This window comes from Carcharodon carcharias, chromosome 8, assembly GCF_017639515.1.
Source record: "Carcharodon carcharias isolate sCarCar2 chromosome 8, sCarCar2.pri, whole genome shotgun sequence".
Taxonomy (NCBI): domain Eukaryota; kingdom Metazoa; phylum Chordata; class Chondrichthyes; order Lamniformes; family Lamnidae; genus Carcharodon; species Carcharodon carcharias.
In genome coordinates, this window is record NC_054474.1 from 84,340,132 (window position 1) to 84,359,614 (window position 19,483).

The 19,483-nt window shown below is 46.4% G+C and overlaps 1 protein-coding gene across 1 annotated transcript in view; it reads left to right on the plus strand.

The window, feature by feature from the left end:
* Positions 1–19,483, plus strand: part of LOC121281090 (C-terminal-binding protein 1-like) — an 89,224-nt gene that overhangs the window by 50,694 nt on the left and 19,047 nt on the right. Inside the window, exons 4-6 of the mRNA XM_041193752.1 lie at positions 2,876–3,030; positions 14,465–14,609; positions 16,456–16,662. Coding sequence (XP_041049686.1) covers positions 2,876–3,030; positions 14,465–14,609; positions 16,456–16,662 — 507 coding nt within the window. The remainder of the gene's footprint in view (positions 1–2,875; positions 3,031–14,464; positions 14,610–16,455; positions 16,663–19,483) is intronic.

A 19,483-nucleotide genomic window follows, 5' to 3' on the forward strand; every position in this document is an offset into this window, starting at 1 on the left:
TGCTGTCAGAATGATAAGCACCTATTTTTGGACTGCAGGAACTGTCAGGGTCGTAATGCAGCTGAACTGCTATCAGCCTTGACATTTGTTAATGATTTGCAATGACCTAGACCATACATATTCAAAACTGTTGAGTCCCCACTCTCTGAGGAACAAATTTTTTTGGCTTTCTTCAGTTTTTGACTTTCTATTATCGTTTTTTTCCTTTGTGCGCAAACATGATTTCATGAAAAAAACTGCCTGCATTAGCAAAGCTGTTTTACTTTAGACACTAGTGCTTTCTTTGAAGTCTGGTACCCTGGCCAGGTGGTGACATATATGGGACACCCAGGCAAAATCCATGATTATAGTGATACTTAATATGCAGGCAGCTAATTTTATCACTTTGTCAGAATAAATATTACATTTACTGGAAACTACCAGGTTTAAGTCAGAAGAATAGCCTATGTCAGAAGTGTTTTCTGTATAAAGTGCCCCACTCGTCTATACCATTTTTAAATATGCAATAGTGGTCCCTGGCATTCTTTGTGATAGTGGCACATTACTCACTACATTTGACTTTTGTGGCACTCTGCTGATTTTAGGTGCCCCCTTAGGTGTAAGGATTTGAGGTTACAAGTGTTTCATGAGAAAACCATGGCTATTTGAAGCTGAGTCTGCTCACCTGTGTTGAAACGTAATTGGGAGTTTTACATCCCAACTAGTTACAGAGGGTAACACTTACCGTTGAATAGTGGATGTCCCCGGGGTCAATCCAAACCCTTACTAGAATTCACAAAGTTAATGATCTTGACTACTACTGTTAGAAAATATTGCGATTCTGGGATGATGCGAGGTTGCAAAGAAAAGAAAGGTGGCCTGAGGCAGAAGCTATTGGTCAGAGATCCACACCTGCTTCACCTTTGGGCAGATAAATGGCAGACTAAATTTACCTAGAGCTGCCTCCTTGAACTGCTGCGGTCCATGTGGTTTAGGTACACCCACAGTGCTGTTAGGGAGAGAGTTCCAGGATTTTGACCCAGCGACAGTGAAAGAACAGCAATTTAGTTCAAAGTCAGGATGGTGAGTGGCCATGAAAATTGGTGGGGTGGTAAATAGTGAGGATAGCCTTAGATTACAGGAGGATATAGATGGGCTGGTCAGATGGGCTGATCAGTGGCAAATGGAATTTAATCTGGATAAGTGTGAGGTGATGTACTTGGGCAGGACAAACAAGGCATGGGAATACACGATGAATGGTAGGACCCTGGGAAGTACTGAGGATCAGAAGGACCTTGGTGTGCATGTCCACCGGTCCCTTAAGGTAGCGGGACAGGTAGATAAAGTGGTTAAGAAGGCATATGGGATACCTGCCTTTATTAGCCAAGGCATAGAATATAAGAGCAGGGAGGTTATGCTGGAACTGTATAAAATGCTGGTTAGGCCACAGCTAGAGTATTGCATGCAGTTCTGGAATCCATTATAGGAAGGATGTGATTGCAGTAGAGAGAGTGCAGAGGAGATTTACCAGGATGTTGCCTGGGCTGGAGAGTTTTAGTTAAGAGGAGAGATTGGATAGACTGGGGTTATTTTCCCTGGAGCAGAGGAGATTGAGTGGGGGACATGGTTGAGGTGTATAAAATTGAGGGGCATAGGTAGGGTAGACTGGAAGGAACTTTTTCCCCTTGGTGGAAGGATCATTAACCAGGGGGCGTAGATTTAAGGTAAGGGGCAGGAAGTTTAGAGGGGATGTGAGGAAGAATTTTTTCACCCAGAGGGTGGTGGGAATCTGGAACTCCGTGCCTGACAGGGTGGTAGAGGCAGAAACCCTCATAACATTTAAGAAGTATTTGGAAATGCACTTGCGATGCCATGGCATTCAAGACTATGGGCCTAGTGCTGGAAAATGGGATTAGAATAGTTAGGTACTTGTTTGACCGGTGCAGACTCGATGGGCCGAAGGGCCTTTTTCTGTGCTGTAGACCTCTGTGATTCTATAGAATTGTATATCCAGCTTTGGGCATGGAATGACATAGCATTGTCACCAAGACTTCTATTAAAATGTTATGAAGGGTGATTGAAGTTTTTTAAGTGTCCACTTAATTGCCAAGCTGTGTGCCCTCTACCCTTTCAAACTTGGGTTGTGTCTCGGAAGAGCATTTTAAGTTATATAAAACTAGGACAGAGTTCTGGTGGTTATTGGTCTGTAACTGATAATGTTAGTGGTGGGATCAATTTGAGGAAATCGATTTGTGTCACAAGAGAACAATATTAAAATATATATAAATGCGAGTAGATTTTTTTTTTAAATGCCTTTCAGCACCCCAGTACATCCCAAAGCTCTTGGCAACCTATTAACTACTTTGAAATTCTAGTCACTGTTGTTATGTAGGAAACTCAGCAGACATTTTGCACACTGAAAGCTCCCATGAACAGCAGTCAGAACGTGACTATGACTATCATCTATTTTAGTGAGATTGGTTGAGGGATAAATATTATCTAAGACATAAAGGAGAACTGCCCTCTCTTGGAATAGTGTCATGGGATCTTTTATGTACACCCAAGAAGAAATGCAGGATTTCTTTTTTTAATGTCCCATGCAATAAATGACACATCTGACAGTGCAGCACTCTTTTGGTACTGCACTGGTATCTCAGCCTAGATTGTGTGCCATGGTTCTTAGTGTGGGGTTTGAACCCGTTGACTGAGAGGCATGAACGCTAAGACTGAGTCAAGGTGGCAGTAGAAAGCCTAATCCAAAAGTGAAGGAAACATTGAGAATGGTTCAGACAAGGGAAGTAATGATTTTCTGTGAATCCAGTAACATTAACTACAAAGGAGCTGACAGTTCTTGCAGGTTGGTGGAATCATTGATCCATGTTCCATTTGTTTCCAGGCATTCGTCCTCCCATTTTAAATGGCCCAATGCACCCGCGCCCCTTAGTGGCGTTGTTGGATGGCCGGGATTGCACTGTGGAGATGCCAGTCCTGAAAGACGTCGCAACGGTGGCATTCTGTGATGCGCAGTCTACTCAGGAGATACATGAGAAGGTAAGAACAATCTGATGTGCTGGTGTGATTGGGAGGGTTTAAACTCATGGCAGCAGTGTTTGATTGGAAGGTAATACTAGAGAAGGATACCAAGGTGCAAAGAAACATAGTACTAGAGTAGAAAATAGTAAGGTATTAAGTGGGTCAACACAAGAGGGAAAGTAATAAAGTCTAAATTAGGGTTCCAGTGTATGTATATAAATGGTAAATAAGATTGAGTTTCAAGGATAGATGGCCACATTATAATCATTACAACATCATATTTCAGAGACCTGGCTCAAAGAAGGGCAGGACTGGGTATTAAATATTTCTGGAAAAAAGATATTCGTGAAGGATAGAAAAGGATGGAAATTACAGAAGTGCAAGAATTTTAGAGTAGTTATAATGGAGGACTTTAATTATCTGAACATTGACTGGGATAGGTCATAGTGCAAAAAGGGCAGAGAGGAGCAGGAGTGTGTTAATGCACTACCTGAGTGTGTGGTGGAGGCAGGTTCAGTTCAGGCTTCCAAAAGGGAATTAGATCGTTATTTGAAAAGGAAAAATTTGCAGGGCTGTGGGGAAAAGGCAGGGCAGTGGCACAAGATAAATTCCACCATCAGAGGGCCAGATCAGACATGATAGGTTGAATGGCCTCCTTCAGTGCTGTAACCATTCCATGATAGTCACCGGCATTTGCCCTGGCTGGTTTCATTTCCTAAAAAAAAACAGAATTACCTGGAAAAACTCAGCAGGTCTGGCAGCATTGGCGGAGAAGAAAAGAGTTGACGTTTCGAGTCCCCATGACCCTTTAACAGAACTAGGTGAATCCAAGGAGAGGGGTGAAATATAAGCTGGTTTAAGGAGGCGGGGGGGGGCGCTGCTGGTGAGGAGGTGGTGGTTGGGCGGGGGGAGAAAAGTGGAGAGGGGGGGTGTGGTTGTAGGGACAAGCAAGCAGTGATAGGAGCAGATAATCAAAAGATGTCACAGACAAAAGAACAGAGGTGTTGAAGTTGGTGATATTATCTAAACGAATGTGCTAATTAAGAATGGATGGTAGGGCACTCAAGGTATAGCTCTAGTGGGGGTGGGGGGGCATAAAAGATTTAAAAATAATGGAAATAGGTGGGAAAAGAAAAATCTATATAAATTATTGGAAAAAATAAAAGGAAGGGGGAAGAAACAGAAAGGGGGTGGGGATGGAGGAGGGAGTTCAAGACCTAAAGTTGTTGAATTCAATTTTCAGTCCGGAAGGCTGTAAAGTGCCTAGTCGGAAGATGAGGTGCTGTTCCTCCAGTTTGCGTTGAGCTTCACTGGAACAATGCAGCAAGCCAAGGACGGACATGTAGTCAAGAGAGCAGGGTGGAGTGTTAAAATGGCAAGCGACAGGGAGGTTTGGGTCATTCTTGCAGACAGACCGCAGGTGTTCTGCAAAGCAGTCGCCCAGTTTACGTTTGGTCTCTCCAATGTAGAGGAGACCGCATTGGGAGCAACGAATGCAGTAGACTAAGTTGGGGGAAATGCAAGTGAAATGTTGCTTCACTTGAAAGGAGTGTTTGGGCCCTTGGACGGTGAGAGAGAGAGGAAGTGAAGGGGCAGGTGTTACATCTTTTGCGTGGGCATGGGGTGGTGCCATAGGTGGGGGGTGAGGAGTAGGGGGTGATGGAGGACTGGACCAGGGTGTCCCGGAGGGAACGATCCCTACGGAATGCCGCCGTGGGGGGTGAAGGGAAGATGTGTTTGGTGGTGGCATCATGCTGGAGTTGGCGGAAATGGCGGAGGATGATCCTTTGAATGCGGAGGCTGGTGGGGTGATAAGTGAGAACAAGGGGGACCCTTTCATGTTTCTGGGAGGGAGGAGAAGGCGTGAGGGCGGATGCGCGGGAGATGGGCCGGACACGGTCGAGGGCCCTGTCTCTATGCCTGTCTCTTTATGGGGTATGTGGAACATTCCTTATTCCAGTCCTACTCTGGCCCCCTTCCATAACTCTTTCTCCGGTACATCGATGATTACTTCGGTGCTGCTTCATGCTCTCGTAGTGACTTGGAAAAATTTATTAATTTTGCTTCCAATCTCCACCCCTCCATCACTTTCACGTGGTCCATCTCTGACACTTCCCTTCTCTTCCTTGACCTCTCTGTCTCAATTTCTGGTGATAGACCGTCCACCAATATCCATTACAAGCCTACCGACTCCCACAGCTACCTCGACTACAGCTCCTCACACCCCGCTTCCTGTAAGGACTCCATTCCATTCTCTCAGTTCCTTCGCCTCCATCGCATCTGTTCTGATGATGCTAGCTTCAAAAACAGTTCCTCTGACATGTCTTCCTTCTTCCTTAACCGAGGTTTTCCACCCACGGTCGTTGACAGGGCCCTCGACCGTGTCCGGCCCATCTCCCGCGCATCCGCCCTCACGCCTTCTCCTCCCTCCCAGAAACATGATAGGGTCCCCCTTGTCCTCACTTATCACCCCACCAGCCTCTGCATCCAAAGGATCATTCTCCGCCATTTCCCCAACTCCAGCATGATGCCACCACCAAACACATCTTCCCTTCACCCCCCCGGTGGCATTTTGTAGGGATCGTTCCCTCCGGGACACCCTGGTCCACTCCTCCATCACCCCCTACTCCTCAACCCCCACCTATGGCACCACCCCATGCCCACGCAAAAGATGTAACACCTGCCCCTTCACTTCCTCTCTCCTCACCGTCCAAGGGCCCAAACACTCCTTTCAAGTGAAGCAGCATTTCACTTGCATTTCCCCCAACTTAGTCTACTGCATTCGTTGCTCCCAATGCGGTCTCCTCTACATTGGAGAGACCAAACGTAAACTGGGTGACCGCTTTGCAGAACACCTGCGGTCTGTCCGCAAGAATGACCCAAACCTCCTTGTTGCTTGCCATTTTAACACTCCACCCTGCTCTCTTGACCACATGTCCGTCCTTGTCTTGCTGCATTGTTCCAGTGAAGCCCAACGTAAACTGGAGGAACAGCACCTCATCTTCCGACTAGGCACTTTACAGCTTTCCAGACTGAATATTGAATTCAACAACTTTAGGTCTTGAACTCCCTCCTCCATCCCCACCCCCTTTCTGTTTCTTCCCCCTTCCTTTTGTTTTTTCCAATAATTTATATAGATTTTTCTTTTCCCACCTATTTCCATCATTTTAAAATCTTTTATGCCCCCCCCCCACCCCCACTAGAGCTATACCTTGAGTGCCCTACCTCCCATTCTTAATTAGCACATTCGTTTAGATAATATCACCAACTTCAACACCTCTGTGTTCTTTTGTCTGTGACATCCTTTGATTATCTGCTCCTATCACTGCTTGCTTGTCCCTACAACCACCCCCCCCCCACCCACCCACCCCTCCACTTCTCTCCCCCAACACCTTAAACCAGCTTATATTTCACCCCTTCCTTGGATTCACCTAGTTCTGTTGAAGGGTCATGAGGACTCGAAACGTCAACTCTTTTCTTCTCCGCCGATGCTGCCAGACCTGCTGAGTTTTTCCAGGTAATTCTGTTTTTGTTTTGGATTTCCAGCATACGCAGTTTTTTGATTTTATCTCTGGTTTCATTTCCTGTTCATCTGAAGTTGAATCTGCCTGGCTGTTCGAAGTGAATGAAATGTTTAGTTCAATGTCACAGGTGTATAAAATAAATATTACATAACTAAACAGCATAGGTACAGATGTTCACTGGTAATTAAGGTGATGTTAATGAGGTCTGGAAGTTAGGGCGACTCTGGATTTGGTGCTACAACATGCTTTTATATGCATTCCTCTTGGATGTTTTTCTGGAGTTAGTTTTTTTTAAAAAGGGGATGGTGGTATATTTAAGTGTAATAAGATAATTGCAATTGCACTACTGCTAAATATTTATTTTCCATACCTCTGCTATGGGAAGTTGTAAGTGCCAGCTCCCAGAAGAGGGAAAATTCCCTGGTGAGCCACATCCGTGTGTGCTGTTGCATGTTTCCAAAAGCCATCACATGAATTGTTTTCGTGTGAAAGCTTGGGAGGAGGGTCCCCATCGTCTTACCTGTTGGTGTTACATGGCTCAGTAGGCTAATGTGATGAAAGAATTAATGGAATTGCACTCTCTGGTCTGTTGTGTTAGGTGGTCCCAACCAGAATTTGGAGGGTGGGTATTTGGTGCTGGGTGGGTGAGTGGGTGGGCGGGGGGGGTGGGGGTGTGACTTTTGTGCTTTTAACTTGCTATTAGTAGTGTCTGCTGCTGAGTATGCTGTGTGGATATCAAGTGAAGACAGGAGTGGTTTTGCTATGATGCCGCCTTGGGCACATATCTGCTAATACCTACTGTCTAAGCTTGCCCACTGGTGAAGGCCACTTGGCCAAGGGGGAATGCTGCTCATAAGAACAAATCCTAGCAAAGAGTTGGTACCTTCAGGTTAGGAATGAAAGATATTAGGGTTATTTGTGCATAATTCATTTCCTAAAGAAATAACTGTGTGTGGAGGTGAAGCACAGCCAAGGGATAATTGCAAACCCAGTTGTAGCTTTGAGGAATTGGCAGAGGTACAGATGTTGACAGCAACAGCTTTATTTTCAAAGATTATATACATGTAAATTGCAACGTATAAGTTGACCTGATTTTTTCAACCCCAAAAATGATGCCTTGTATATATTTGGTGCATAAGTCAACCCCTGACCCCTGCACCCCCCTCCCCCCACCCCCAACAACCACATCTTCCACTTTTTCAGCCATGATATGTTTTACTTGTACCTTATAAGGGAGCAAGCAGATCGTGCAGGCTGTGGTGCAAAGGTGTGCAGGAGTTTAAGGCACGCCCATTTTCTGCACCAGATGCCGACGACATTTCAAAATGGTGACCACCCACATCGACTCTGTACAGGTTTTGGAGGGATTTTTTGAGGCTTCAAGGGTTGACTTATACATTGATCCCTTAATGTGAGTACAGTTGAGTATTAAAACTTCTACACAAAATATGACTTGAAGAACGGTCCCTGTAACTATTGTAGACTTTAGTGTGTTCACTGCACCTGTTGTGAAAGTTCTGTAAACGCTTGGATGATGAGAATAAATTATATTAAGGAATTCACGTTAGGCAGCAATTACTCCAATGGCTGATTTTGAACGCTATCTCTGCTGCTGCTCTTCCAGGGAGTTTGGACACACTGGTTTCTTGCTGGGAAATGTATTGTCCTGAAAGAATGATATAAATATGGAGAATTTTTGCTCCTGCCTGCATGCTGTTATAGATGTGCAAGTAGGCATCCCTGATGATGGAGAGGATAAGGGGCCAGAAGCTCCGCTTAGTCAAATAGGACAATGAGATTGTGAACAATCTGGTTTGCCCTCAGCCAGAAACCATGGAGGGGGATAGCATTGGTGGCTAGGGAGTGGAACCGAAGACGATGACTCTGGTATTTTCAATATTTAATTTGGAGGAAATTTCTGCTCATCCAGTCTTGGATGTTGGACAAACAGCACAATGCCAAAGGCAGTGGAAGGATCAAGAGAGGTAGTGGTGAGGTAGAGCTGGGCCTTGTTAGCATACATGTTGAATTTAACATGTCAGATGAACTTGCTGGGGCACAGCAGATAGATGAGCAATAGGAGGAGAGCCAAAGATAGATCCTTGAGTGACAGCACAGGTAACAATGCGGGGAGCAGGAAGAGAAGCCAATGTAGGTGCCTCTCGAGCTGCAACTGGATAGACAAGAATAGAATGCCCAGGTGAGGGCATCCCATTCAGCTGGTTAATGCTCGAGAGGCATTTGAGGAGGATAATGTGGTCAGTTGTAAAACCAATGTATCAACCAGCAGATAGGTTGGGAAGGACAAGGTGGTGCAATGCACCATACTTAGGCTGTTGCTTGTGACTTTGCAGCCCATTTCATCACTCTGGTAGAGATGAAAAACTGATTTGAGACATTTAAATGGATGTTGGAGGGAAGATTGGCACAAATTTGAAGGAAAAGGGAGGTTGAAAATAGATTGGTATTTTGCAGGGATACTGGGGTCAAAGGCTTTTTGAAGAATGGGATAATGATGTTAGATTTGAAAGGGAAGGGGGACAGTATCAGAGGAGAAGGAACTTCTAACTGTATCGGCTAGCATGGGGGCCAGGAACATATGAACAAGGAGCTGGAGTAAGGCCATTCGGTCCTTCAAGCCTGCTGCGCCATTTAAAAGATCATGGCTGATTTGATAGTAACCTCAAATCTGCATCCAGCCTACCCCTGATAACCTGTCACCCCCTTGCTTACCAAGAATTTATCCATCTCTGCCTTAAAAATATTCAAAGACTTTGCTTCCACCGCCTTTTCAGGAAGAGAGTTCCAAAGACTCACGACCCTCTGAGAAAAAATTTCGGCTCATCTCTGTTTTAAATGACCCCTTATTTTTAAATGGTGACCTCTAGTTCTAGATTCTCCTACAAGAGGAAACATCCTCTCCATATCCAAAACAAAAACACAAATACCTGGAAAAACTCAGCAGGTCTGGCAGCATCTGCGGAGAGGAACACAGTTAACGTTTCGAGTCCGTATGACTCTTCAACAGAACTAAGTAAAAATAGAAGAGAGGTGAAATATAAGCTGGTTTAAGAGGGGGAGGGATGTAGTGGGACAGGTAGAGCTGGATAGAGGGCCAGTGCTAGTTGGAGATAACCAAGGCTTGGCCTAAATAGCCAAGTGGTTATGGTACCGGGTTTGTAACCCCAAGATCAAGAGTTCAAATCTCACAATGGCAAACTATGAAACAATGTAACTTCATCTGAAACAGATGGAAACAGGTTTGTACTTGCAAGAGTTTGGAGATAACCAAAAGATGTCACAGACAAAAGGACAAAGAGTTGTTGAAGGTGATGATATTATCTAAGGAATGTGCTAATTAAGGGTAGAAAGCAGGACAAGCAAGGTACAGATAGCCCTAGTGGGGGAGGGGTGAAGGAATCGAAATAGGATAAAAGACAGCGATAAAACAATGGATGGAAATACATTTAAAAATAATGGAAATAGGTGGGAAAAGAAAAATCTATATAAATTATTGGAAGAAAAAAAAGGTGTGGGTGATCGGAAAGTGGGTGGGGATGGAGGAGAGAGTTCATGATCTAAAATTATTGAACTCAATGTTCAGTCCGGAAGGCTGTAAAGTGCCTAGTCAGAAGATGAGGTGCTGTTCCTCCAGTTTGCATTGAGCTTCACTGGAACAATGCAGCAGGCCAAGGACGGACATGTGAGCATGAGAGCAGGGTGGAGTGTTGAAGTGGCCAGCAACAGGGAGGTCTGGGTCATGCTTCCGGACAGACCGAAGGTGTTCTGCAAAGCGGTCACCCAGTCTCCATATCCACCCTGTCAAGACCCCTCAGGATCGTAAAGGTTTCAATCAAGTTGCCTTTTACTCTTCTAAACTCCAGCGGATACAAGCCTAGCCTGTCCAACCTTTCCTCAAGAGACAGCCCACCCATTCGAGGTATTAGTCTGGTAAACCTCCTCTGAACTGCTTCCAACGCATTTACATCCTTCCTTAAATAAGGTGAACAATACTGTGGTCTTATTAGTGCCCTGTATAACTGAAGCACAACCCCTCTGCTTTTGAATTCAATTCTCCTCGCAATAAATAATAACATTATATTAGCTTTCCTAATCCCTTTCTGTACCTGCTACTAGCCTTTTGTGATTCATGCGCTAGGACACCCAGATCCCTCTGCATCTCAGAGCTCTGCAATCTCTCACCATTTAGATAACATGCTTCTCTTTTATTCTTCCAGCCAAAATAGACAATTTCACATTTTCCCACATTATACTCCATTTGCCAGATCTTTGCCCACTCATTTAACCTATCCATATCTTTATGTAGCCTTCTTATGTCCTCTTCATAATTTACTTTCCTATCCATCTTTGTGTCACCAGCAAGTTTGACAACCATCCTATCCATCCAAGTCATTTATATAAATTGTAAACGGTTGTGGTCCTGGTACTGATTCCTGTGGCACACCACTCGTTACATCTTGCCAACCTGAAAAAGACCCATTTATGCCCACTCTCTGCTTCCTATTAGCCAGCTAATCTTCTATCCATGCTAGTATGTTACCCCCTTTACCTTGAGCTTTTATTTTCTGCAATAATCTTTGTGGCATTTTATCAAATGCCTTCTGGAAATCGAAGTACAGTACATCCACCAGTTCTCCACTATCCACAGTATGTTACTTCCTCAAAGAGCTCCAATAAGTTGGTTAAACATGATCTTCCCTTTCACAAAACCATGTTGACTCTGTCTTATTACCTTGAACTTAACCAATGCCCTGCTATAGCTTCTTTAATAATAGCTTCTAACATTTTCTTTATGACAGATGTTAAGCTAACTGGCTTGTAGTTTCCCACTTTCTGCCTCCCTCCCTTCTTGAATATTGGAGTTGCATTTGCAATCTTCCAAACTAATGGGACCTTTCCCAAATCTAGGGAGTTTCTGAAAATTAAAACCAATGCATCAACTATCTCACTGGCCACTTCTATTAAGACCCTAGGATGAAGTCCATCAGGACCCAGGCACTTGTCAGACTGCAACTCCAACAATTTCCTTAATACCACTTCTCTGGTGATTGTAATTTTCCTGAGTTCCTCCCTCCCTTTCATTTCTTGATAACTGCTCCTGGGATATTACTTGTATTCTCTATAGTGAAGACTGATGCAGAATACCTGTTCAGTTCATCTGCGATTTCCTTGATTTCCAATATCAATCCTCCAGAAAGTTGGATGGTCAGTAGTTTGAGAATAGAATTGAGGAAGCAGGAGATGGGTCACATTGACTGAGTTTTGAGAAGGCATGGGATTCACACTAGTTTGACATAAAAAGAAAAGAGACTTCCAATCGTGTAGCCCATTACCATGTCACTGACAAGCACTCAAACTGCTTCCACCTGCACCCAATTTAAAATGCAGCACCCATCAAGTGGACCAAATCTGGAGTACTGTGTACAGTTTTAGTCTCCTTACTTAAAGGATATAATTGCATTAGAAGCAGTTCAAAAAAGGTTCACTGGACTGATTCCTGGGATGAGTTTATTTTATGAGAAAAGGTTGAACCATTGGAGTTTAGAAGAATGAGAGGTGATCTTATTGTTACATATAAGATCCTGAGGAGCCTTGACAGGGTGGATGCCAAGAGGATGTTTCCCCTTAGGGAGCCTAGAGCCAGGGGACACAGTTTAAAAATTAGGGGTTTTCCATTTAAGACTAAGGAAGGAGAAGCTTTTTTTCTCCCAGAGAATTCGTTAGTCTGTAGAGTTCTCTTCCCCAGAGAGCAGTGGAGGCTGAGCCATTGAGTATGTTCAAGGCCGAGTTAGATTCTTGATCCGCAAGGGAGTCCAGGGTTATGGGGGGCAGTCAGGAAGTTGGTGTTGAGACTATGATCAGATCAGCCATGACATTATTGAATGGCGGGGCAGGCTCAAGGGGCCAAAAGGCATACTCCTCCTATTTCTTGTGGGTAAATACAATAGCCTTTTTGCACACCTAGGTTACAAAGGGTTAACATTCAAGCTGATGATCCATGATCAGTGCTGATGATGGGGCATAAGCATGAAAATTAACTCTGTTTCTCTCTTCATATGCTGTGGGACTTGAGGGTTCCAACATTTTCTGTTTTCATTTCAGATTTTCAGCATCTGAGGTATTTTGCATTTGTAGTATATCAAAGCAAGTGTGTTTATTCTTTCAGATGTGCTTACTATGGTACTGATTACAGTGTAACTCCAGTCTTAGCTTTTCTTTGCTACTAATGTTACAATGACCAGCACTGTGCACTGTCTACTCAAAGAAAAGTATCAGCACACCCTTCACACTTAGCATAAAAGTGTTAGGTCAGACTGATTCCTATCTAACGTGTGGTTAAAGTATTTATGTCAGCCTTGAGCACCTTGCAAAGTTAGCATGGAACTAATATTTTGGTTTAGCCACACTGAATGAGATGGGTTTCCTTCATTAGAGTTAACTGGGACTAAGGTACAAGGGAAGAATTACTGGACTTGTATTTGTGTTACCAGCCAGAGCTGTGAGGCTGAAATTAATACAGAATGTTTGATAAAACTGCCAGTGATATTTTTTTCTGTCCATTTTTGTACGCGGTCTGTGTTTGCCATTAAATGGCCTCAAAGAAAATTCATCAGAGCAAACTTTTTAAATTATGTGCTGCATTGTCATTAGAATTTCAGTCAAGTATAATGTATGACATTTTCATGCAGCTGTATAAGCTACCAAAATGCCTGTGCAATCTAGTAGTGGCTTGGGCCGTTTTTATACCGTGTCATTTGAATACTCCTAAGTTCAGTCCTTCCATAGAATGGTTACAGCACAGAAGGAGGTCATGCAGCCTGTTGTATCTGTGCTGGCTCTCTGCAAGGGCAACTTGCCTAGTCCCTCTCCCTTGCCTTTTCCCCTTAGCCTGCAATTTTTTTCTTTTTAGATAGTTATCTGATTCTCTTTTGAAGACCTCAATTAAATCTCCTTCCACTATGCTCTTGGGCAGTGCATTCCAGGTTCTAACCACTCATTGAATAAAACATGTCAACTCATGTCATTGTTGCCTCTTTTGCAAATTAGCTTTAAATGGTGACCTCTGATTCTTCTACTAATGGGAACAGTTTCCTATCTATTCTGTCCAGGCCCCTCATGATTTTGAACACCCCTATCAAATTTCTTAATCTTCTCTTTAAGGAGAACATCCTCAGCTTCTCCAAGTTAGTCAAGTAACTGAAGTTCCTCTTTCCTGGAACTATTCTCACAAAGCTTTTCGGTATCCTTGCCCTTTCAAATGTGAGATGCTTGGAAGTGTAAATTGGTATTGGATAGAGATTGTCACCAGTTTGTACTGGTGACAGATGTTGAAAAGGATGAATTAAGAATATTACACTGCTGTGAGTGTGTGCGTGCCTGTGTGCGTGTGTGCGTGCACATTGCTGGGGAGGTGACTTGAGTCTGTAGAACTGCACCCAGCTAGAGCCAGTGCTTTTCTAGGCACTCACTGAACTATGTATGAGAAAAAAGTGGAACCTGACCTGGATGTGCTTGTTGAGGGTATTCAGAGAACTTTACTTTTAACCCATGCAGTACATAGGCTGTGAATGCTTGATGGACAGTGTAGAAAATGTTTTTATCGTCTCCTGTTGTGCCTAACCCAGCAGGCGCTGATAGTATAGTTGTGGTTTACTCCTCTTCAACTTGAAGTTTCTCATTTTGAATTATCCTTTTATTTCAAACTGTGCAATAAAAAAACAGACGAATATTAAAGCTGTTTAATTTGCACTATTGGGTAATTCAGTTTCTTTTTCAATTGAAGTGACTGAACTTACCAAAAGTAGACCATATAGGGAGCTTGAGAGCTCTGCATCTACACCTGAGCTATGCCCACTTGGGTGTACATGAAGAAAAAGCCAGACTGATCGGACTCTGTCTCACTGCAGGTACTGAATGAAGCAGTGGGTGCCCTGATGTACCACACCATTACATTAACGCGAGAGGACCTTGAGAAATTCAAAGCACTTCGAATTATTGTCAGGATTGGCAGCGGCTATGACAACGTCGACATCAAATCTGCTGCAGATTTGGGTAAGGGATTGGGCTACAGTCCACTCAGAGCTGTGAGTTGTAGGAGAATCGAGCCGACTTCAACAAAGCAACTGTGATCACTGGACTACTGTGCTGCCCTGGTGGCTATCCTGCAGTCATATGGTGGCTGATGGGCACCTTGTTAGCACACAGTTTGGCCTGATGCATGTCTCATTTGATTTACCTGAGGACGCGGAGTGTATTAAATAATTATTTGTATTATTTGTTCATTAATTTGAGTGACTAACGATTAATTGTAGTTACCGGGTTTATTCCCCTACTACTACTTTCTCCATAATCACCGACTTTCCCTTCATGTTGGGACAGCATGTTGGAGCTCTATTTTGTAACTTTGAATGGTGACAGTTAGCTTTTCACCTTTCTGTTTTGGCCTGACTGGTAAGTTCCAGATCTTGTCCCACCGTTGGAAAAGGGGATAAGTGGATGTTGAGGGCATTTCTGATAGGGTCAAAAAGATTTAAAATGAAAATTTGCCAAGGTAACATTTACACTATTGGCACCTTGAAGCAAGTTGACTGCAAGCCCTCTTGGTTAGTGTAGGCTTTCGACAGAATGTCTGGAAATGTCAGCACTGTCCACTAAACTTGTTACTACTATCAATGTCAACCACCTAGTCGCATAATTTAGCATTTTGTATGAAAATGTCCATGCTGCTCAAAATTGGAAACTTGTATTCCAGCAGTACACTGCTCCTTACTGAGCAATAATATCACACGCAACCATTTTCATCAAATTCAACGAGCATAGATTAAGGCATCTGATATGAGGGTGTTGAGCACTATTTGTTTAATCATTGTGCCTAATGGCTACATCCAGAACAACATTTTCAAATACTGCCAAAAGAAGCCTGTTTGAAATATCCTGCTTTTAAAAAAAAACTTTTCATGCTCTTTGATGCTTAAATGCTTTGCTGCTCTCCTTTGCACTCCCCAGCTAGTTCAAGGTGACATGCCTGCTCTCTGTGCTGCAGTGTTCAGTAGGGTATAGCACAGATTCACTAGGGTACCGCCCAGTCTGAGGAAAAACAAATACAAAAATGAATTGGTTTTAACAGCACATTATGGGCCAATGTAATAAGCATGTTTCAAATGAGACAGGATAGATAGAAACTATTTTGATTGAGTGGTCATTGATGCAAGATTATGTGCAAGAGATTTAGAGCAGATGAAGCTTTCTTCACAAAGTTGGTGCTATGGAATTCACTTCCAGGATTAGTGGCTGATGTTGAAGCTTTGTCAACATTCAAGATTAACTGGATAGGTGGATGAAGGAAAAGGGTTTGGAGATTTGAGAGCAGGACATGTAAATGTGAGTAGAACAATATGCTGGACTAGCTTGCCTGAGTAGCTTAATTTGGTTTTGTAACTGGAATGCATTTGGAGCAGCAGCAAGTGGTAGGGAATGACAGCAACATTGTGAGAAGGGAGGAGTTTACATCCATGTTTTGATTTTACAGGTTGAATAGCCAAGCTCCCAGCCCGGAGGCTGTAATTTGAACATTGCTGGCCACTTAGAGTGACGTAAGAGGAGCATTATATTGTGTGCAACCCATGCAGCAAATTACTTAAGAGTGCCTGATGGCATTGTGTAGATAGAACTCTGTTCTGTGCCTAACCTCTATTTATTTGCGATGTGCTTGGTGCAAATATACGCCAAAACAACATCCCTTTGCTTCAACTAAAAGACTTGTCTTTCCCAGCCCAATTAATAATGCTGATAAAGTTAACTTGATTAATAACATTGATAGGGAATATGGTAATTTGATAACTGACAGGGTTATGGGCATTGTATGGTAAGATGTAATTCACAACTTTTTTTGTTACAGGGATTGCGGTGTGTAACATTCCCTCATCATCGGTGGAAGAGACAGCAGACTCTACACTGTGTCACATATTAAACCTTTACAGACGATCAACGTGGCTCCACCAGGCTTTGCGAGAGGGGACAAGGGTGTCAAGTGTTGAACAGATTCGAGAGGTAGCTGCAGGAGCAGCTCGAATCCGCGGAGAGACTCTGGGTATCATTGGCCTGGGTATGTTGGGTAGATACAGTGTAACCCTGTGAAGCTGTATGAATCTCTCTCTCTCTCCACCCTCTCGCTCTCTCTCTCCACCCTCTCTCTCTCTCTCTCTCCACCCTCTCGCTCTCTCTCTCTTTCCACCCTCTCGCTCTCTCTCTCTTTCCACCCTCTCTCTCTCTCCTCCCTCTCTCTCTCTCTCTCTCTCCACCCTCTCTCTCTCTCTCTCCACCCTCTCTCTCTCTCTCTCCACCCTCTCTCTCTCTCTCTCCACCCCCTCTCTCTCTCTCTCCACCCTCTCTCTCTCTCTCCACCCTCTCTCTCTATCTCCACCCTCTCTCTCTATCTCCACCCTCTCTCTCTATCTCCACCCTCTCTCTCGATCTCCACCCTCTCTCTCTCTCTCCACCCTCTCTCTCTCTCTCTCCACCCTCTCTCTCGATCTCCACCCTCTCTCTCTCGATCTCCACCCCCTCTCTCTCTCTCCACCCCCTCTCTCTCTCTCCACCCCCTCTCTCTCTCTCCACCCCCTCTCTCTCTCTCCACCCCCTCTCTCTCTCTCCACCCCCTCTCTCTCTCTCCACCCCCTCTCTCTCTCTCTCCACCCCCTCTCTCTCTCTCCACCCCCTCTCTCTCTCTCCACCCCCTCTCTCTCTCTCCACCCCCTCTCTCTCTCTCCACCCCCTCTCTCTCTCTCCACCCCCTCTCTCTCTCTCCACCCCCTCTCTCTCTCTCCACCCCCTCTCTCTCTCTCCACCCCCTCTCTCTCTCTCCACCCCCTCTCTCTCTCTCCACCCCCTCTCTCTCTCTCCACCCCCCCTCTCTCTCTCCACCCCCCCTCTCTCTCTCCAACCCTCTCTCTCTCCACCCCCTCTCTCTCTCCACCCCCTCTCTCTCTCCACCCCCTCTCTCTCTCCACCCCCTCTCTCTCTCCACCCCCTCTCTCTCTCCACCCCCTCTCTCTCTCCACCCCCTCTCTCTCCACCCCCTCTCTCTCTCCACCCCCTCTCTCTCTCCACCCCCCCTCTCTCTCCACCCCCTCTCTCTCTCCACCCCCTCTCTCTCTCCACCCCCTCTCTCTCTCCACCCCCTCTCTCTCTCCACCCCCTCTCTCTCTCTCCACCCCCTCTCTCTCTCCACCCCCTCTCTCTCTCCACCCCCTCTCTCTCTCCACCCCCTCTCTCTCTCCACCCCCTCTCTCTCTCCACCCCCTCTCTCTCTCCACCCCCTCTCTCTCTCCACCCCCTCTCTCTCTCCACCCCCTCTCTCTCTCCACCCCCCTCTCTCTCTCCACCCCCCCTCTCTCTCCACCCCCCCTCTCTCTCCACCCCCCCTCTCTCTCCACCCCCCCTCTCTCTCCACCCCCCCTCTCTCTCCACCCCCCCTCTCTCTCCACCCCCCCTCTCTCTCCACCCCCCCTCTCTCTCCACCCCCCTCTCTCTCTCCACCCCCTCTCTCTCTCTCCACCCCCTCTCTCTCTCTCCACCCCCTCTCTCTCTCTCCACCCCCTCTCTCTCTCTCCACCCCCTCTCTCTCTCTCCACCCCCTCTCTCTCTCTCCACCCCCTCTCTCTCTCTCCACCCCCTCTCTCTCTCTCCACCCCCTCTCTCTCTCTCCACCCCCTCTCTCTCTCTCCACCCCCTCTCTCTCTCTCCACCCCCTCTCTCTCTCTCCACCCCCTCTCTCTCTCTCCACCCCCTCTCTCTCTCTCCACCCCCTCTCTCTCTCTCCACCCCCTCTCTCTCTCTCCACCCCCTCTCTCTCTCTCCACCCCCTCTCTCTCTCTCCACCCCCTCTCTCTCTCTCCACCCCCTCTCTCTCTCTCCACCCCCTCTCTCTCTCTCCACCCCCTCTCTCTCTCTCCACCCCCTCTCTCTCTCTCCACCCCCTCTCTCTCTCTCCACCCCCTCTCTCTCTCTCCACCCCCTCTCTCTCTCTCCACCCCCTCTCTCTCTCTCCACCCCCTCTCTCTCTCTCCACCCCCTCTCTCTCTCTCCACCCCCTCTCTCTCTCTCCACCCCCTCTCTCTCTCTCCACCCCCTCTCTCTCTCCACCCCCTCTCTCTCTCCACCCCCTCTCTCTCTCCACCCCCTCTCTCTCTCCACCCCCTCTCTCTCTCCACCCCCTCTCTCTCTCCACCCCCTCTCTCTCTCCACCCCCTCTCTCTCTCCACCCCCTCTCTCTCTCCACCCCCTCTCTCTCTCCACCCCCTCTCTCTCTCCACCCCCCCTCTCTCTCCACCCCCCCTCTCTCTGCACCCCCCCTCTCTCTCCACCCCCCCTCTCTCTCTCCACCCCCCCTCTCTCTCCACCCCCCCTCTCTCTCCACCCCCCCTCTCTCTCCACCCTCCCTCTCTCTCCACCCCCCCTCTCTCTCCACCTCTCTCCACCCCCCCTCTCTCTCCACCCCCCCTCTCTCTCCACCCCCCCTCTCTCTCCACCCCCCCTCTCTCTCTCCACCCCCCCTCTCTCTCTCCACCCCCTCTCTCTCTCTCCACCCCCTCTCTCTCTCTCCACCCCCTCTCTCTCTCTCCACCCCCTCTCTCTCTCTCCACCCCCTCTCTCTCTCTCCACCCCCTCTCTCTCTCTCCACCCCCTCTCTCTCTCTCCACCCCCTCTCTCTCTCTCCACCCCCTCTCTCTCTCTCCACCCCCTCTCTCTCTCTCCACCCCCTCTCTCTCTCTCCACCCCCTCTCTCTCTCTCCACCCCCTCTCTCTCTCTCCACCCCCTCTCTCTCTCTCCACCCCCTCTCTCTCTCTCCACCCCCTCTCTCTCTCTCCACCCCCTCTCTCTCTCTCCACCCCCTCTCTCTCTCTCCACCCCCTCTCTCTCTCTC